Source organism: Chaetura pelagica, unplaced genomic scaffold (genome assembly GCF_000747805.2).
Source record: "Chaetura pelagica isolate M959 unplaced genomic scaffold, ChaPel_1.0 scaffold9, whole genome shotgun sequence".
NCBI lineage: Eukaryota > Metazoa > Chordata > Aves > Apodiformes > Apodidae > Chaetura > Chaetura pelagica.
In genome coordinates this window covers 13,003-30,424 of record NW_009954494.1, presented here as the reverse complement: position 1 = coordinate 30,424, position 17,422 = coordinate 13,003, and the positions used below count along the sequence as shown (strand labels likewise).

The window sequence follows — 17,422 nt, the reverse complement described above, 5'->3', positions numbered from 1 at the left end:
TCTTTCCCTCCTCGCAGCCAGCTCTTAGGTCTAGCTCTTCCTCAGTAATTGTTGACACTACTGATGGTACTGTTGCTGAGACCAGACCTTTTCATTAGCTTGAGATTCTCTTCCTACTGCTCCTACAAATGTCTTTCCTCAGTCACCACCTCTTCTCCATTTGCCTCCTATTTTGAAATACTCCAATCTGCATTAACACATGGATTCAGCCAACATCTCTGTGCTGAGGATTGGCAAATCTCTGTTTTGCCTGTACATGTTCTTCAAAGTTTCTAGTAAGATCATGGTAAGACTGGCAGAGAGATGCTGGTACAGTTGACAATGCTAGACCAGTATGGCTAAAAATAAAGCTCATTTTTCTTTCCCTGAAATCACTCCTCCATGTGATTGCATCATCACTGGGGACACTAGGACATCTTACCTGTCTGGTGAACATACAATCTGTAGATCACCAAACGCTGGCCTCTCTCTACAGCTTCTCCCAGGCCAGCCACATCTAAGTCAAGAAGCTTCGTTACAGTGTAATGTATTTACGATAAAGCCTTTCCTATTCTTTCAAATATCTAAGAACTGTCTGGCTCTCTTCTCAGTTATAACAATTATCTCTCTTCCTTTTGGCCTTGCTTACCTTTATCTTGACACCCAGACAGTGCTTTGCCTAACTCTTTGATTCAACCACATCAGCCTTCTTCCACTTCCCTCCTCTTCTTCTTCAGAGACTCCGCACACCAGAGACAGGAGCTAAAATATACACCACCTGAAAATAGACACTAGGACTGCATGTAAACTTTGGGAGAAATCTTTGCCTTGTGTCACATTTCGATGTTTGTTTTTCCCATTCATCTAGAAACACAGAGAGATTGCTAAGTCCACAGAAATTAATCAGGCTGGCCCAGCACACATCCTCAAACCCATCTTCCCACTTAATACCTGTGAGCAAGAGGATAACTGACTTTTAATTGACATCTGAGATTGTCAGATGCTGACAATACAGAACTGCATATATTAAAAAGCCAGAGCCTGGTGGGAGCCAGAGGAAGAAAGCAGATATGATTTTCCAGCCAGCAGTGACTGACAAATGAAGGCAATCAGCCTGACCTTGAGAACCTCCTCTAAGCAGCAGCAGCTACATCTGTGCATTCCAGATGCAACTGTTCCAGCAACAGAGAAATTATCAGGGCACTGTTTAAAGAAACCCAAAAGCTCAGACTAATCTCTAAACAGAACTTAAACAGACTGAAACACCAACATTTCTGAGCAGCTTTATTAAACAAATGCACAGATGGCTAACTCTCCTGCCACTCTGACCTTGATAAGAAAACTCAGGCTTATTTACCCTTCCCTTTCCCAGTCACTGAATGCACTTATGTGGTGTGTTGTGAAATTATACATTATTTGGGGCACCATCTCAATTTCCCTAAATTCTGGAAATAAGTTCTTACTCTGTAAAATAAATCGGATTATGAAGTATTCAAGTTGATTGTACCTACCCTGCTTGAAATCAAGAATGAATTACAGCATTTATTATAAAAAAGCAGAATTTTTACATTGTTTGGGTGATTTTGCTGCAACTGAGAGCTCTGCCACTGACCTGCAGAGCAAACTCAGACATCTGTCTCCCTTTACTGACACTGCCATTCAGTGAAAGAGACATTCCTTACCCCCTCAGGCAGGGGGCACCCTGATCCAGGCTGTCCTCTTTAGATACTGCTACAGCACAAGTTACAGGTCATTCAGTCATGTGGGAAGACTCAAGCTGCAGAGACACAATCCTTTTCCTTTATCTGTTCTGACTCATCACTTCTTCAGAGCAAGCAATGGAAGGCGGAAACTCACATTCAGTCCCAGCACAAGGATCTAAAGGACTTAATAAATCTCTGACACATTTCACAGGTAAATAAGTAAAAATGAAATGCATGATTGCAATAACTTTCTGCCAGTGAATAAAGCAAGTGTAGCCCATATAGTTGGGAGTGGGGAGGGGATGTGGGAAGGGAAGAGTGTCCAGAATAGCCTCAGAGAACAAATTTAATTCTAAGGAACAGGAAAGGATAAATACATCCATAAAGTAATCTCTTCTCCACTGTGATATCACAGTTTTTTAAAGCAAACAATTAGGTTGATGAGCTAATTCCATTACTGCCTATCACCGTGATTAATACTGCCTGATTGTCCCTTTGCAATGCTTTCTACCACTTGCACACTGCCTTCCATTTGTTGATTGATGACTCTTTGGGTCAGGGAGTGTATTTAGGGTTATGTTTGTGGCATGGGCCTGTGGTTCAGGACAAGGAGCTATGGGAATAGCTCATCCTGCCTGACTCCCCATGGGGTTCAGTGCATGGCACCAGCCTCCTGTGCTTCCTCCTTCTTCTGCAAAATAACCAGAAAATCTTACTGTGAAGGAAGGATGCAAGGACTAAGCATTACTTCGTAACAATTCTTCATGTCCATGTTCCTTCCTTATAAGACACACCAGGAAAGGAAAGAGAGAGCATGATATGTCCTACCAGGACAAAATAACTAGCACTGATCAGATATCTGGGAACTCTCAGCAGTTTTTCATGAGCCCTATTGCTATATCTAAAATGAAAAAGAGTCCTAGCAATCATATTTATGCACATCTTTTATAAGCAAGTGCTCCAGACCTCTCAAGAGAAAAAGAGAAGAATAAAAACTGACACAAGTAGAGTGTTGATTTAAATAGGATGGCTTATTCAGCAAATACTCTAAGGAAGAAATACACATTTCTAAGCTACTGTGATCATTTAAACTGCAATCAAGATATTAAAATACTGGTTTCAAAAGTTTATTAGTGGTAACACATTTCTAGGGAAATATATTAGAGGGAAATGAGGAGACGGAGAGGGACACCTGAGGTCCTGCAAGTTGAGTTTGCTGTTGTCACTGAATTAGAGAGAAACAAGAAGGCCCAAGCCCTCTTCTGTAGCAGCAGCTGCTGCCACCTTGATGTTCAGCATCAAGCATGGGTTAAAAAGGCAACAGTATCAGGGCAGTTTAGCTGTCTACTTCACCTGAGTCAGCTCTCCTTGAGCCTTTCTAACCTCCTGAAAGTTTTTGTTCATGTTCCCAGCTGCTGTAGACAGGTATTTACTTTGTTTGAATTATGTGTCCTTCCTGCATGTCCCCACTTGGCCAGCTGACTGTGAAAAGATACTCTGCAACAAAGCTATTCACTGCAACAAGATGCTTTGCTTGAGAAAGTCCAAAGCAGATATATGATACCAGATTGTGCATCCATCTTAAAGCAGAGACTTAACTGTCAGAGTGGAGTCAGATTATCTGTATTACAGAATACAGAAAAGTAGTCTAATATAATTACATTATTTATATTACGCATAAATAAGCCTATGCACCTTTTTAGATCCACAAGCAAAATCTGGTTTTTATGCCACTTCTGTTCCATGAATGGTTTATTGGGCTGAATTTTTCACCAAACACCACTTGTTAAAAAAGTAAACAATGAGCCAAACAGAACTATTTACTCACACACGCACAAAATTATTCAGAGTTTTGTTCATGAGAACAAGCAGACTCCCCTAAACCTCAATATTAACACCTGCTCTATGGGCTGCCAACCAGGAGTTGTTTCATTAGGAAAACAAACCAACTAATTATTCTCATCACAGGAAAAGCAGATACTGGGAAAACTGTGATTATCCTCAAATTGGGGTGGTTTTTTTTTTTAACATCAAGCTCATCATTCAGCTCTTGAGGTTCCTTCCAGTCCTGAGAGCCAGTCATATGTAGCTCACATTCCCTCTTCTGCCTGGGCTGCCTCACCTTTATATATATATGTATATGTGCATGTATGTATGTATACACACACATATAATTCAGACTTTTGCAACTGAATTAGCCTGATTTGTGAAGTGTTTATAGTAATACTAGATCCTGAATAAAATTACCTCAAGGTCATAATGTAGAAACAATGAGGGAGGGAATTAATTCCAACAATACTACAGAATTTCTGCATATTTCCAAGTGGGTGCTATAAGTTTTTTTCTGACAGCAGACAGGTGATAGATCAGTCAGTCCTTAACTATCAGACCACAAGTCCTTCCTTAACCATACCAGTTTCAAAAGAGAGGGAGGGGAAAGTGTGCACATGAAAGGAGAAAACATTGGATTTTCTTCTTGATTAGATCAGTTATTTCCATATATTAAACACAGAAAAAACAAAACAAAAAAAAACCACAAAACCAACAAAACCAAACAAACCACCCTCTGTTTTAATACAGTAAATAAACCAAATAACCACCAAATCTGTGGTTTGCATTCTGCAAGATCCCTCATAAGTGTGAGATATAACTGAATGAAGCATTTCAAGCATACTATAGTTGAAGATCCCCATTCTCCCCAGACCAGGTTTTTATATTTTAGCATAAACATTCATGTTGCTGTATATTACTTTTTTTCATGCTTCACTAGACTCCCTCTTACCCAACCAATCATTACAGCATGATGATAATTAAAGCCAAGTCATGGAATGAAAATAGAAGGCAGCTGCTAAGATAATCCTGAATGTCATCCGGATGCAAGTGAAGCATGAGTATCTAATTCATTAAGGGAGCAAAAGGATTAGGGTGGTGTGGAGCATCTATTCTGTTTAATTTGACATTCCATTAATTTACTTTCTCAATGGACAGGATGGGAGGCACAACATAATTATAGCTCAGAATCTGAAAACTCTGGTATGTCTGAAGACCTATTCATTGGTGGCAGTTGGCTGGGAAAGAATGGCAAGAGAGATCAGCAGACTTTGTGCTCACTGTACCCATTACGCTTCAGTAATAAGCTGAATGTGGAACTGGTGGAGTTCACCTTGGAGATTAAGGACACTGCCTCTGTGTAGCAAGTGGCTTTACAAAAGCCTTGAGAGTGAAAACTTCCATGGATGCTTCACAAGGTGAATCTATTTTTTATCAGACAAAACAACTGCTTTAAAACCTGGATGAAAGATGTATGACCCTAATTTTCTTCTTAGAGTGAACAGCAGTGCTGAAAATGCAAACCACTGTTCCCAGTGAGCCTCTTTTCTTGCATAGCTACTCAAACAGTCCCAGTGATTCATGGATCAAACTTTACAATGAACAAATGTTCTACTGCAGCAAACCCACAGGCCCCGCAGTTTTGACAAGCATACAGCCTGAGGAGGCAGTCCTCTATCTGTACCTCTGAACCACTGCTCTGGAACATGCAGGACAACAAATTTTCACAGATGTTCTTGGGTTAAAAAAAGTGTGTATATATATGTATATGTATATGTATATCAGAAAATATATTTTCCCTCACTTCTAGGTATCAAAAAAAAGGCAAGATTTTTCAAGAGCTCTCAAAACACATCAGCAATTGAGGAACCTAAGAATGAGAAAAGTTGTCCCTAATACTCTACAACGTTAAAAAAATCCCTTTAACACATCTCCTACTCAGGCTCATATCTCACCTTGAAGTCACATCAAATTTTATTTCTCTGGTAGAGAAATAGAGGTGTGAAAGAGATGTAATAAGAAACCCTGCTAATGTTTTTCACAGAAACATGGACATCTTTACACATATTGATTAAGTCTATTGGATACCACTGGCTATCACAGATACAGTGTTATACTTAGAAAGAGAAGCCGACTCATTAAAAATTACAGAAGTCACAGTACCTAGACATTTAGATAAACTTAGGATGTACAAACAGACAGATCTTTTAACTCCATTTCAATTTAATTAGCTTAGGGCTGGCAGACAGATGGATACTATTAGAGTCAGGCACCCTCAGTTAAATCATAGAGCAAACAGAGCATCAGGAACTTGTCACTGTCCTTCAGATCTAGTATCTGTGGGAGTCAGAGGCCAGCTACATTCAGACTGCAGTCCTGGGCAAGGCAATGAAGAGAAGTGACTGCTGCCTTTAGTCCTGCAATATGCTTAAGGGCCTGCTGGAAATTAATCAAGACATATGAAGAGATAAAACCCACCTGGCAGATGAAACCAGTGGATGAGCACTGCCGAACCCAGAGACTGAACTTCCTCTTTTTCCTCTTGCGCAGCTCCCTCTCTGTGCACGTGGCAATGAAAACAGGATCCTCATCAATCAGGGGCTCATGTAGAACCTGAAGTTGACAAGAAAAGAGGTGGGGGGAGGAAAGAAACAGAGGAGTACATGACAGCTGAGAAAATGGTGCTTTACTGCTGCTTCAGGGCAAATACAATCCTTGCATTGTGCTTGTGCTCATCACCTCATACAAAAGAGCAAACCCACATTTGTTTGATGCTACCATCCAATGAAAAAAAAGAATAGCCTGGCCAGCCACACTCCTGTGTGGATAAGTGCTCTACTCATAGCTTGCAAACACTGCAAGGCATGGCTCTCACTTCCCACTATCAGCTTCATTTTAACATCCCTCCAAAATGTGGCCTCTACCTGTCACTATCAGCTACAGTTCAACATATTTCTAAAATGAGGTGGGGATGTGGGGAGGGTGGGGATTATTAGCTGCATCCTTCTCTAAGCTTCATCATCAGCTTCATCTAATTTGGCAGGATGTCTTCCACTCAATCATCCCCTACAATATGTTGTAACGTACACTCCTTGGCTATGGCAAAGGAAAACACACAGCAAAGAGGGAGAGAAGTTAAAGGAGAAAAGGATATTTTCTATTGCCTCTTAAAGAGGCAGAGAAGTGGCAGAAAACATTTTTCCTGGTGACAGCAGCTTCAGGGAAGTTTCTCCTGCCTCATAAGCTGAAAAACTTGACAAAAGGAGGCAGAAAAATAAAGGACCAGTGGTGGGAATAGAAAAGGACAAGGTAGATTGGAGAAAGTAATGAAAAACTGAAAGTGAAGCAATTTCTGCATTCTGTATCCAGATGATACAAGTGGTTCACTGTTCCTTACAGCTGTGTTGTTACACTTCTGTCCATTAATTCTGTAGCAAAGTTATTAGGTTTTTACACTAGGGAAGCGACCTATAGAAAAACAGCCCTACCTCCTTTCAGCTCACAGGTTTCTGTGCATAACAGATGAATCCCTGACTAGTGTCTGAGGTGTCCAGCAATTCATGTGTGAGAGTAAAAACGTTTGGAAACTGTTGAAAGGTTGATTAATGCTGACCGAATTCAGACATCTACATCTATATCAGAGCAAGGTACTGCAGGCTCCCCTCCTAGTACATGAGGGGAGAGCAATCCTGGCCGACCATAATTCGTACCATTTTAAAGACACATGTAAAATAAGTCAGATGGGTTATGATCTAAAGAAGCCTGTTCTTTTCCAGTAACCATCATCTCAGGAGACAGGCTATCCACAATGAAGAGGCTCTCACTCTCAGACCAACCCTTCCCATATCTACATGTGTTCTTTTCTGCACATCTGCACGCAGCTGGTGGTGGAAATGAGAACAATGTGGCCTTAAACCTGGCAGCCGTGCTCATAGGAGAGGTGTGGTGGGTAAGCAGTTAAGTACCAGTGATGAGCAGCTGCTGGCCTCCTGGATACAAGACGTTTGTTGAGCATCATTCTGTCAGCCCAAAATAGGCATCCGTGCCCTCCCCACACAGTGGTGGCTGCACACTTTCATTTATACACACTCCACTTCTTAACAGCTCATAAAACATTCAGAGGACCATCTGAAAGCACTCTTGTGAGATGTTCAAATTATACACCAAAATGCAGATGCAAGCTAGGAGAGCTGCACACAAAGCTATTTATTCTTAAAGCTGAAACTGCCCCGTTTCCCCACTGGAGCCATTGCCCCATTTCCCTACTGGAGCCTCTCTCGAGGTCCACACAAAACACCACTCTTCCTTCCAAAGGCTACCTGGAGCATTTCACACTTCCACCTCCAGGAATTCTGACAGCATTTTGCAAATCTTAGTCGTATCCTCATTTGCTTTTGCCTTCCTGCCTCTTCTGGGCAGAGAGGAGGACCACATCCCTTGGGGTGGAGCTGGATATGCTGTTAATAATTCCTCAGCTTCTGGAAAGGCAGTTTTACCTGCCAGATCCTGCAGAGTGGTGTGATTCAACTATTACGATCTCCCATGCTGTGTGATGGAGAGCAGCAGAAATAAAAGGCTGTATAAGCATTATTGAGGAAATATTTTTACCCCCTGTCATAAGCCGCATCCTGCTTACTCTTACCACTCTTTCTGCCTTCTAAGACACAGTAAATTCTGTCAGTCTTACACTTAGAAAGCAAATCTGAATTCCAAAAAACCTCTCCCCATATTTCTCTTCTCCCTACCCACTCTCAGCCTTGCCTTCCCCTAGGATCCAAAGCTTTCCATCCTTTCCCCTATCCCAGAAATTCAACTCATTCCCATTTCTCTATGTGAAGACCAGTGCTCCAGAAAGTCCCTATGGAACTTCTGGGAAGGAGGAAATGGAAACAGAGCTGGGCAAGATTTGCTGTTGCTGCAGAAGGAATGTCGACAGGGAAACGAAAATTAAAATCCTGGAGCTTGCTCTTCTTGCTTCCTCCAGACAGTACTTGTCTCCCCTCCACACTCAACCACTGCTTCAACAGCTGTAAAGCATTTTGCAAGCAAGGCACTGTATGGGCTGTATCTACTGCTGGAACAGCTGATCCATGTCTTGTTTTCAAAGTGGGCAGTTTGTTGCTTCTGGCAGTGATATGGTTTTCTTATGACAAAAGTTAGCCCTATTGCCACCAGCCAGTCTTATCAAGTTTGTTCACCCTCCATCATTCTCAGTCTCCTTGCTCCTTCTGTAATCTCAAATCCATTTCTTTGCCAAATCCCTACGCAAAGTGTTATCTGCTCCTTTTCCCATTCCCCATCCCTGCTGTCACTGCAATATCTGCTTTTCCAGGAATTATCTTACTGGCCTCATGGCATATTCTTTCCTGCTTCTCATCTTCCTAGATAAAAATCTACTTTCAAGCTTAATTGACTCCTACATGTATTCCTGGCTGCCTCTTCAGTATCTTTGACTCACTTCCCAAGCCCTCCCCTTTTCCTATTCTGACTTCCTTTGATGCAAGGTATTTTCTGGATTTCTTAATAGAAATTGGCTCCTTTTTCTTTTCTTTAATCCTCAGTTGTGTTCCAGTCTAAGAAGCTCCTCATCTAGTTTCTTGCTCCCCCAGAGCTATCTCATTGGGTGTTTGGGGTTTTTTTTTCTCTTCTTTATAGACATCCTCATCCCTGGTAGATCATCTTGTGAAGCTTTTACTCTTTGTTTCCCTTTAATAAGTATATGCACTCCAAGTCCAAGTCCATCTTGGACTCTTGCTTCTCCAGTAACTGGTCCGTCTCATAACATCTTCCTTCACTGAACAAAACAACTAGCCACTGTCACGAATGCCTTTTTTCCTTTTCCATTTTAGTTCATCTCCAAAGCTCTTTCCACTTCAGTAACACCTCTCCTGCTCTCACTACAGCCCAAACAGCCCAGAGCCAGCTTTTTTGTACTTGGACTTTCTAGACTCCATTGCATTCAATAATGAACCAACACATCCTTTAAATAGCTCATGTTTTAGCTCCATGGCCATCTCCAACATAGGCTGTCTCTTCAGCCTGTCTCCTGGAGAAACTGCCCCGGCTTGCCTTGTGTTTGGCTTTTGGTGGGTACCATCCAGTTGTAAACAGATTACCCTGGGTAATGGCACCTGTACACACAGCTTCTGCTATTTCTTCTGCAATAGCAGCTTGTGCTTCTGCTTCTTTACACCAAATCTCCTCCTGTCTAAACTAAATTTTCTGCTGGTATCTGACATCTTTGCTGGCGTATCTTACTGCCAGTTATGATTTTATTATGCTCCATCTCCCTTCTCTTAAGATAACCCCTTAATATCTCATTTTTTGGTCACTGCAGCCATCCCTCTCCTCCTGGTGCAGATGTCACTGGCTAGTGAATGTGAATGTCAGGCTTTACCTCTAAATCCTTGCAGGGTATTCTGAGCCTGGCAGTGCCTGTATTTTTTCATGCTTTCTGAGTAACAGCTCTAAAATGTTTCTCATTTTAAAGTAACAACCCACCCACCCAGTCATGTTTCATTCAAACCCACTGCCATCCTGCAACAGTTTTCCTTTTGGCCTCAAGGTAAGGCAATTCTGCCTGATTAGTTGCTTCTGGAAGCCCACAGAAGCCCTACGACAGAACAGTCCTGGTTTGGGGTCAGAACTCTTAACTCACAATGAATCTTTTTTTAAAAAACAGTGGAATATGGAAGGTATGACTGGAGCAAGATCTTACAATTTGGAAATGTCTAAGATTTAATCACGCGGACACAAAAAAATCTATGAGCAGATCGAGTGATATTTTCAAACAAGCTGTGGTCTAATGCTGTGAGCTGGTCTGGAAGAACTATGTTGAAAGTGCTTAGCTGTACTCAAAGATACCATCAAGAGCAAAATACAAACAAGCCTGCTAGTAACTGGCCAAACTTCAGCACCATGCCCTTATAGTAAGAGGTTGGAGTTGGACCTCTCTTTTTGCCAGGGAGTTCATTCCTGCCTGAGGTAAGGACTTAAGATGACTGTTCCCTGCTGACATTTCACTGAGCAAAAACAAAACTATTTGGTTCCAAGAAGCCAAAGAGAAGGTACTTTGGTAGAAGAGGAAGAGTGCCTGGAGTTGTGCTCCTGACCTCTCCCATGCCAGTCAGGGGCAGCCAGAGACAGCAGTCCTGTCTAGCCACATCCCGCTGATAAGCATATAAATACTCAGCAGGCACAGAAGGATATTCGAGCACTGATGTTATCTTCCTGACGTCCTCTGGTTTCTGGAATTCATTGTATATATCCTTGGCAGGTAAGTACCCTTGAACTTGTTGCAGTATATCTCCTGAGCTCAGGCAGGGTGTCTTCCCTGTCTTCAAGCTTCCAGTTATAGACAATAGCACAGCTACAAAGCCAAGCAGCAAAGAGACAACCCCAATTCTGGGAACTGATGCAAATCTTCTCCTCTTGCTGCTCAGGTAGAGGCAGCAGTTACTTATACAGAAGTTGCTGGAGAGGGACAGGATGCAGAAAATATTCCTGTCATTCCTATCCAATCTGGGTCCAAACACAATTATTTTTTTACTTTGGAAATTGAAGCTAGAGCTGCTGATACACAATTACAATGTTCTGGGCTTTCAATACCTTCATGAGCTTGAGAATAATTTTTTTCTTTTGTTTGCTCAGTATATTTAGCAAAATAACTATCATTTACTAGATTGCTTTCTTTGTTTTGGTATATTAGCATAGTTCTCTCTTCCTCTGTTTCCTTTCATAGAAACTGTGCTGTCATTTTCGCACGCACGTTTTTAGGGGGAGGCACAGAATCGTCACAGTTGGAAGAGTCACAGATGAGAAAAAAAAACCCTAAATATTTTCTGACAGAAAAGATCTTGAAGAATCTTTTTTAGTTCTCCACAAACAAAAGAACAAATCTATAGAAGAAATAACTGTAAAAGCAGATGTTGCAGTGCCTGCTGGATGCAAACTGTCGGCTCTGTCCATTGGGTGAGTTAAACATAGCATCTTCCTAACCCATGTTCTGTGAGTCCACACTGACAGAGGAAGAAAGTCAGTAACAAGTCTATCTACAAGCATGAACAGCCTTGATGCATTCAACAGCAAGAAGCCCAAGTCATTCCTCCGCTTGATGCTGCTTACAAGATGTTACCCTAAAACCTCAGTACACATCATGGCTCAGGCACAAGCCACCCAGATACAACAAGTCTCATATTCAAGATACAGTTGTACCTTAAGCAACAAATACATTTTTTTAACTTGGGATTCCAGGTACCACAGATTATAGAAAACTGGGCCCCTCTTCCCAAAATGCTTTCAGAAGCAGCACATCCAAAAGTCCATCTGAATGTGTTTTTCTCCTTGTCTTTTTCCTTTGTTTCTGTGCAACAGGGTTATTATTTTTCATTATTTCTCTTATTTCTCACTGGGCCTGACATTCTGAGTTTGATGCTTACCATAGTCTGCTAACCTGCACTCAAGACAGTTTCTAGGGTGAGATCTTTCCTGCTGTTCTTAGCAGATGGGGTCCTTGTCTATTGAGACAGGCAATGTGAAGCCTAGCCTGATGGCACCCCAGAGAATGGCACAAGGCTCCTTTTAAGAGGAGGCCTGGAACACTCTCCAGTAGGCTACCAGCTCTACACTAGAGTATTTTAACAGCAAATTCAAAATCTTTTTCTCTCTCACAGAGTTATTTTTTAAGTTGTATTTTAGTTCTTTTTGTTCTGCTCAATACCACCAAAACATGGGGTATAAAAATGACTGATGTAAACACTGACAAGAGAGCAGAGAAGTGGAGAGGGAAGGAAGAAAACTGGGCTCTCACTACTTTTTCCCCTCTTATTTTTTGTTAAAGTACCATCTCCCTACCAAGCTCAGCATAAGCATACATTTTATTTGTGGAGATTTAAATGTTTTGCCACTGCAAATCAGATGCTGTGATTTTGTCAATTCAGTTCTCAAACATTGCTTGGGAGGGGGGAAGAGAGAAGGGATAAACATGCAAATCAAATTTTATCCTTTAATGGATTTGCACTCACAGCATGTCCCACAGCACACCATTATCAGCATTTACATTAGACACTGATCACATTTCTGAAGCCTTGTTTTCTGCCCACTGAAGTCAGTGGCCATAAGGATTAGATTTCATATCTGAATGAGGGCTCTGTCCCAACAATACCATGTCTATCACTGCCTGTTTTGTCTCAATGGAAATGCACTTTGCTGGCATGGCACAGTGAGAACACTCGTCCCTTCTCTATAGTAACAGTTTTTTAGACAGCTGTTGTCCTGAATTATACAGGTATGACTTTTATTGTCTATAAATTAGAAGAAACCTGTAATCATTCCCAATTTACTTCAGGCACACTTCAATGGTTCTGATGCATCTATGTCTTCATTAATTTTGGGCATCAGGCAAAAATGTGATGCTTCGGAGGGGAAACAGGAAGAAAAAGAGGATGATGGACACAACACCCTTTCCAAATGTCTAGGTGAAATCTTTATATCATTTTATATCTGAAAACAGGGAGTTGGTTGAGAAATTGTTTCAAGTGGAAATATATTTCATGCTTATTCCTTTTTCTTTCCAGACTTCTGAATGTGACCAGTAGCAACAGCTCCAAAAGGAGAGAGTTTATACTGGTACAAGAAAAGATGTATTTGCACTTAAAAAAAATACAATTGTTCAACTGCACAGCTTTGGTCAGACAACCAGCAGTTACATAAGGTACTATATTTAGATCCCTATATTGTCTGCCCAGTCTATGGAGCAGTCTCCCTACAGACTGGCTCTACCCCTAATTGTATCTGGAAATAAAAATTCATTGGAATCTTGTTTACTTTTATTCCTGGTAGTCTAGAAATACTTCCAGCTCACTGGTACCGTGGTTGCAAATCCACACATCAGTAAGTTTTTCCATGGGAGCATCACCCATCATTAAAAACCAGGACTGGCACAAGGCAAAGGCAGTGCTGCTGAAGGCAGCTGACAACTGCAGTGAGCAAAGGCAACTGCCCCCATGGTTATTTTCCCTTTGCCCAGTTGTGAGGAGGTAGCCATGCTGCTGGACCACATAGCAAGCACCTACTGCTAAGGTCAGAGATGGACATTCCTAGCAAGCTCAGCTCCTACATCCAACCCTTTAGCCTACAGCAGGAGCAGCTCCAGGTTTTCCATCCAGCCCAGCTTCACCATCTGTGCTCTTTCTGCTCTCTCTCACAGGAGGAACTTGCAACCCATCTTCATAATAGCAAAACCCACTGGTGTCAAGCCCATTGAGAAGTCTGCAGACTTGTTTAGACCACTAAAGCAAACAGCTCCAGCTCAGAGAGTATCATTCCTATTGAAACACATCGGATACCTGCACCACAGATCTGTAAGTCAGATGATGCTCAGAACTGGCATAGGATAGTGCCACTTTCTCTCTTGCTTCGTGGAGGCAGCACATCCTGGCTTCACACTGCAAAGCCCCAGCTCTTTCTACAGGTAGCTGTGCTCTGCACTTTCAGTCATAGCAAGACAACCTAGAGCACCTAGGTTAGATGTTCCCTGCCAAAAGGCTAACTCTTACCTGGGCTTGTGAAGGTCTAAAAGCAGAGTCAAAGCCATTCTGCAGAGAGTCCAGAAAAGGCTGGATTTTGTAGAGGCTATGTGTTGTCTGGCTCGAGCGGAAGGCCACTACGTGGAAGTACTTCAGAATCTTCTCAAACCGTGATTGTGTCATGATAAGTGCAATGCTCTTGTTGCTGTAGAAGCCGCTGCTCCAGATGCTGAGAACGGACTCACAGTGGTGGATGCTGGTTGATATCATGTAGCCTAAGAAGGCCTTCATTTCTGTCAAGGTGACATCAATCCAGGTGTCGTCACTACCGAACCTCTCCTGGTACTTCTTGGCATACATGTTGGTTTGGACCACCATATTCTTTAGTACGTTGTCAGGGACAAAGAGTTGAAAAAAGTCCATGGCACTGGCAGTCAGGGGCATTTTTCGTGTTGGACCTAGGACAAAGGCATGAAGGGAAGATAAACTCACTCCTGATCACTGCAAACACGTGCAACACCAGCAATTTAAAGCGGAACTAACTAACTTTTCTAAAGTAGGAAAACTAAGCCAAGGTGATGGCACATCAGCTAATTCCTCTGAAAGCATATCCAATGTCTGACAGATCTCATCAGGAAACTTCCCCTGTCTTCTTCCTTTACTACACAAGTACAGCACACTCTGACTAGTTCATCCTCTGCTCTGTGCACTTGCTCATTTGTAGCAAGACTTAGAGGGCATGCAGGTGTGCCAAGTGGCATGTATTTAATTTTTCCACTTACACACTATCTGAACATTTCACTCTTAGCAGCTGTTTTGGCCTTTTCCTGCATAGTCTTTGATTTGTCACATGCGTGCCAAAGCAGTGCCTCCCTCAAAATAGCCCAGAAGGAAGGTGTCTGAGCCCTCCAGAGAGAAAGTGCTGCCCTCATCTCAGCTGACATAATTCCTGGGCACTGGAACCTGATCCCACATTTTCTTCTGCATTTCTAATTCCTGCTCAGTTAATTGTCATTAATCCTGTGACTTTCAAATCTGCTGCTGCTCCAGACATATAGCTGTGCAGATCATGCCTATGCACTTCTGAGTTCTATGTCTTTGCCACCACACTGGAGCCTCATCCTGCACTGTGACATCCCCAGGACAGCACGTTACCAGAAGAAGTCAAAGACATAATGTGGCTAGCGTTATCCCACGTCACAGGGAGTATTTTTAGCATTACAATGCATACACCAGTCCTCTTCCTCCCACAATGTAATAAGCCTTGAAGTCCCATGTTGTCATTACTCTAACTTTTCACCGATTTTGCACTTTCTCTGCTATTTTCAACTATTCTACAAGAAGAAGAGGGAAAAAACCCAAACAAAACAGGAGGCTTTAAGAGTCAGCAGCACTGTATCAGTGTAACAAGGTTATGCAGTCAAACACCAGATTACATTAAGCCAAATTAGGAACATTGAGCCTGCAATACCCGGGACACAGACAGCAGTCCTTATAGCTCCTTCTCCTCTAATCCCTTTCATAAGCTAATTAAGCTATATTTTAAAAGTGGTCTTTTTCATGCTCCCACCCCATGGCAGTGCTTTAGTAAGGGCTGTGAGAGCAGGGACATCCAGAAGCAGTGAAAAACAAAATACATCTGAGAGGGGCAGAATGGACAAACTCAATGGACAGGCCAGTGCTCAAGAGCAGTTCTATGTCCCTGTGGAAAAGATAGTGTCATGATTGTAACACCAAACTAAGAGTTGGATTCAATAAATACTGCGCTTTAGTTTAACAGCCTCCCTTCAGCCCTGGGACTGCCTGAACAGTCTTTGTGGTCAAAAGCAGAAGGCACAGAGCTCCTCATTTGAAGTTCTGCCTAAGAAGATCAAGTCTTCCTTACACTACATGGCTGCTCAGATCTCAGCGTCGGCTCTCCCATCTGAATCAGAGCCTTCAGAGATTTGCTGTTCTGCAATGTGGCTCCGCAAATATACCCTAATGGATTGGTCAGGTCACATTTTCCATTACCCTTGTATCTCAGCTCACAGCCTTAGCTACAGCAACGACTACAGCTTGCAGAAATTTTGCATGAAACAGTACTTTAAGGAACTACACAAATACTGTGGTTGGACTTACTCTTAAGCCTTAGTGTTTGGGTGCACTCTGGTGAACTCAAGATGTTAGAAAGACATCAAAAATAGCACCAAGACATTGAAACAGTGAAGCTTCAGATTGCAAAGAATGCCAGAAAAATAAACAGAAGTAGATTTTTTATTTCCCAGCTGTAGTGAGGAAAGAAACATATATTTAAAGATGTTTTACCAATTTTAATCTGAGAGATTGAGAAACCGGAAGTGAAACTGTTCAGTTGAAAGCACATTCCTCTACATAGCAAGACCAGAGTAAAGAGCCCCACATAAACCATATTGTATAAGGACTGAGCAGAAAATTTCAGCTTGAATGATAAAAGGTTTCCATTATCAAGTGAAAACTATAGGGCTAGCATAGATATACTTATTTAAGTATAACTGCTATTGCAATAATAAAGCCTCTTAAGAAAGAGTTCTCCTCATTTGATCAGATTTATATTCAGCTAGCACTCACTAGATGGTTATAGCTGACATAAAATGCTCTACAAATGATTCTGTATGAATGACTTACAGTATATCACTTCCTCCTTCCCTACAACTTAATCAAGTTTTGACATTCTACAGTAGATATGGCTTTTGGATAATAAGACACTACAGAGTGTATTCCTACTTACACAGGAAGTCTTGAGTAGCTGCTGAATACAACTCCAGTGCCTAGGCAACCTTCCAGGTAGAGCATGGAGGTAGTTTTTAAGTTCTTCCTTTAGAAGCAGAAGCTGGGATTGGGGGTGACATTTTCAATCTTGCCTATGGCAACCAAAATGCATCCCTAAAGCATTAAGGCTTATGAAGTGAAATATGTCAGTCTTGAGACAGGTGGATATGGACAAGAGGCTGGACTTCATATTTAAGAAATCCAGAGCAGTCAGAAGCTCAAAAAGGTTATTTTGTGTGTAATTAGGTTTTCAGTAGCTGTGCAAGTTTGCCTTGAAAAGTGATTATGGAAAACTGCCAGGTACACTGGATAAGGAGCAATCCTACCCTAACCACACATAACCTCCTATCTGCTCTTCTTTAAATAAATACGCAAGATTTGTATCCATTTGCCATACAGAACCCACACAGCTCTAAAAAAAGTGAGCTGAATCACTTACTGACTCAAACATCAACCTAATTGTTGACCAAATATAATTCTGAAAGCCCCTGTATAACCTCATTGTCTTAAAAAGCAGCCTTTATGGCAAAGTGAGCACAACCTTAATTTACTGATACGCCATAAAACAAGAGTGACAGCATTGAATTTCAGCAG

At 41.8% G+C, this 17,422-nt stretch overlaps 1 protein-coding gene across 1 annotated transcript in view; it reads right to left on the bottom strand.

Moving 5' to 3' along the window:
* Window positions 1-14,491, bottom strand: part of PGBD5 (piggyBac transposable element derived 5) — a 30,050-nt gene extending 15,559 nt beyond the window's left edge. The window contains exons 1-2 of the mRNA XM_010004530.1: window positions 14,069-14,491; window positions 5,991-6,125 (exon numbers count right to left, since the gene is read on the bottom strand). Of these exons, the coding sequence (XP_010002832.1) occupies window positions 5,991-6,125; window positions 14,069-14,482 (549 nt within the window). The 5' untranslated portion in view covers window positions 14,483-14,491. The remainder of the gene's footprint in view (window positions 1-5,990; window positions 6,126-14,068) is intronic.
* Between the last annotated feature and the right edge of the window lie 2,931 nt (window positions 14,492-17,422).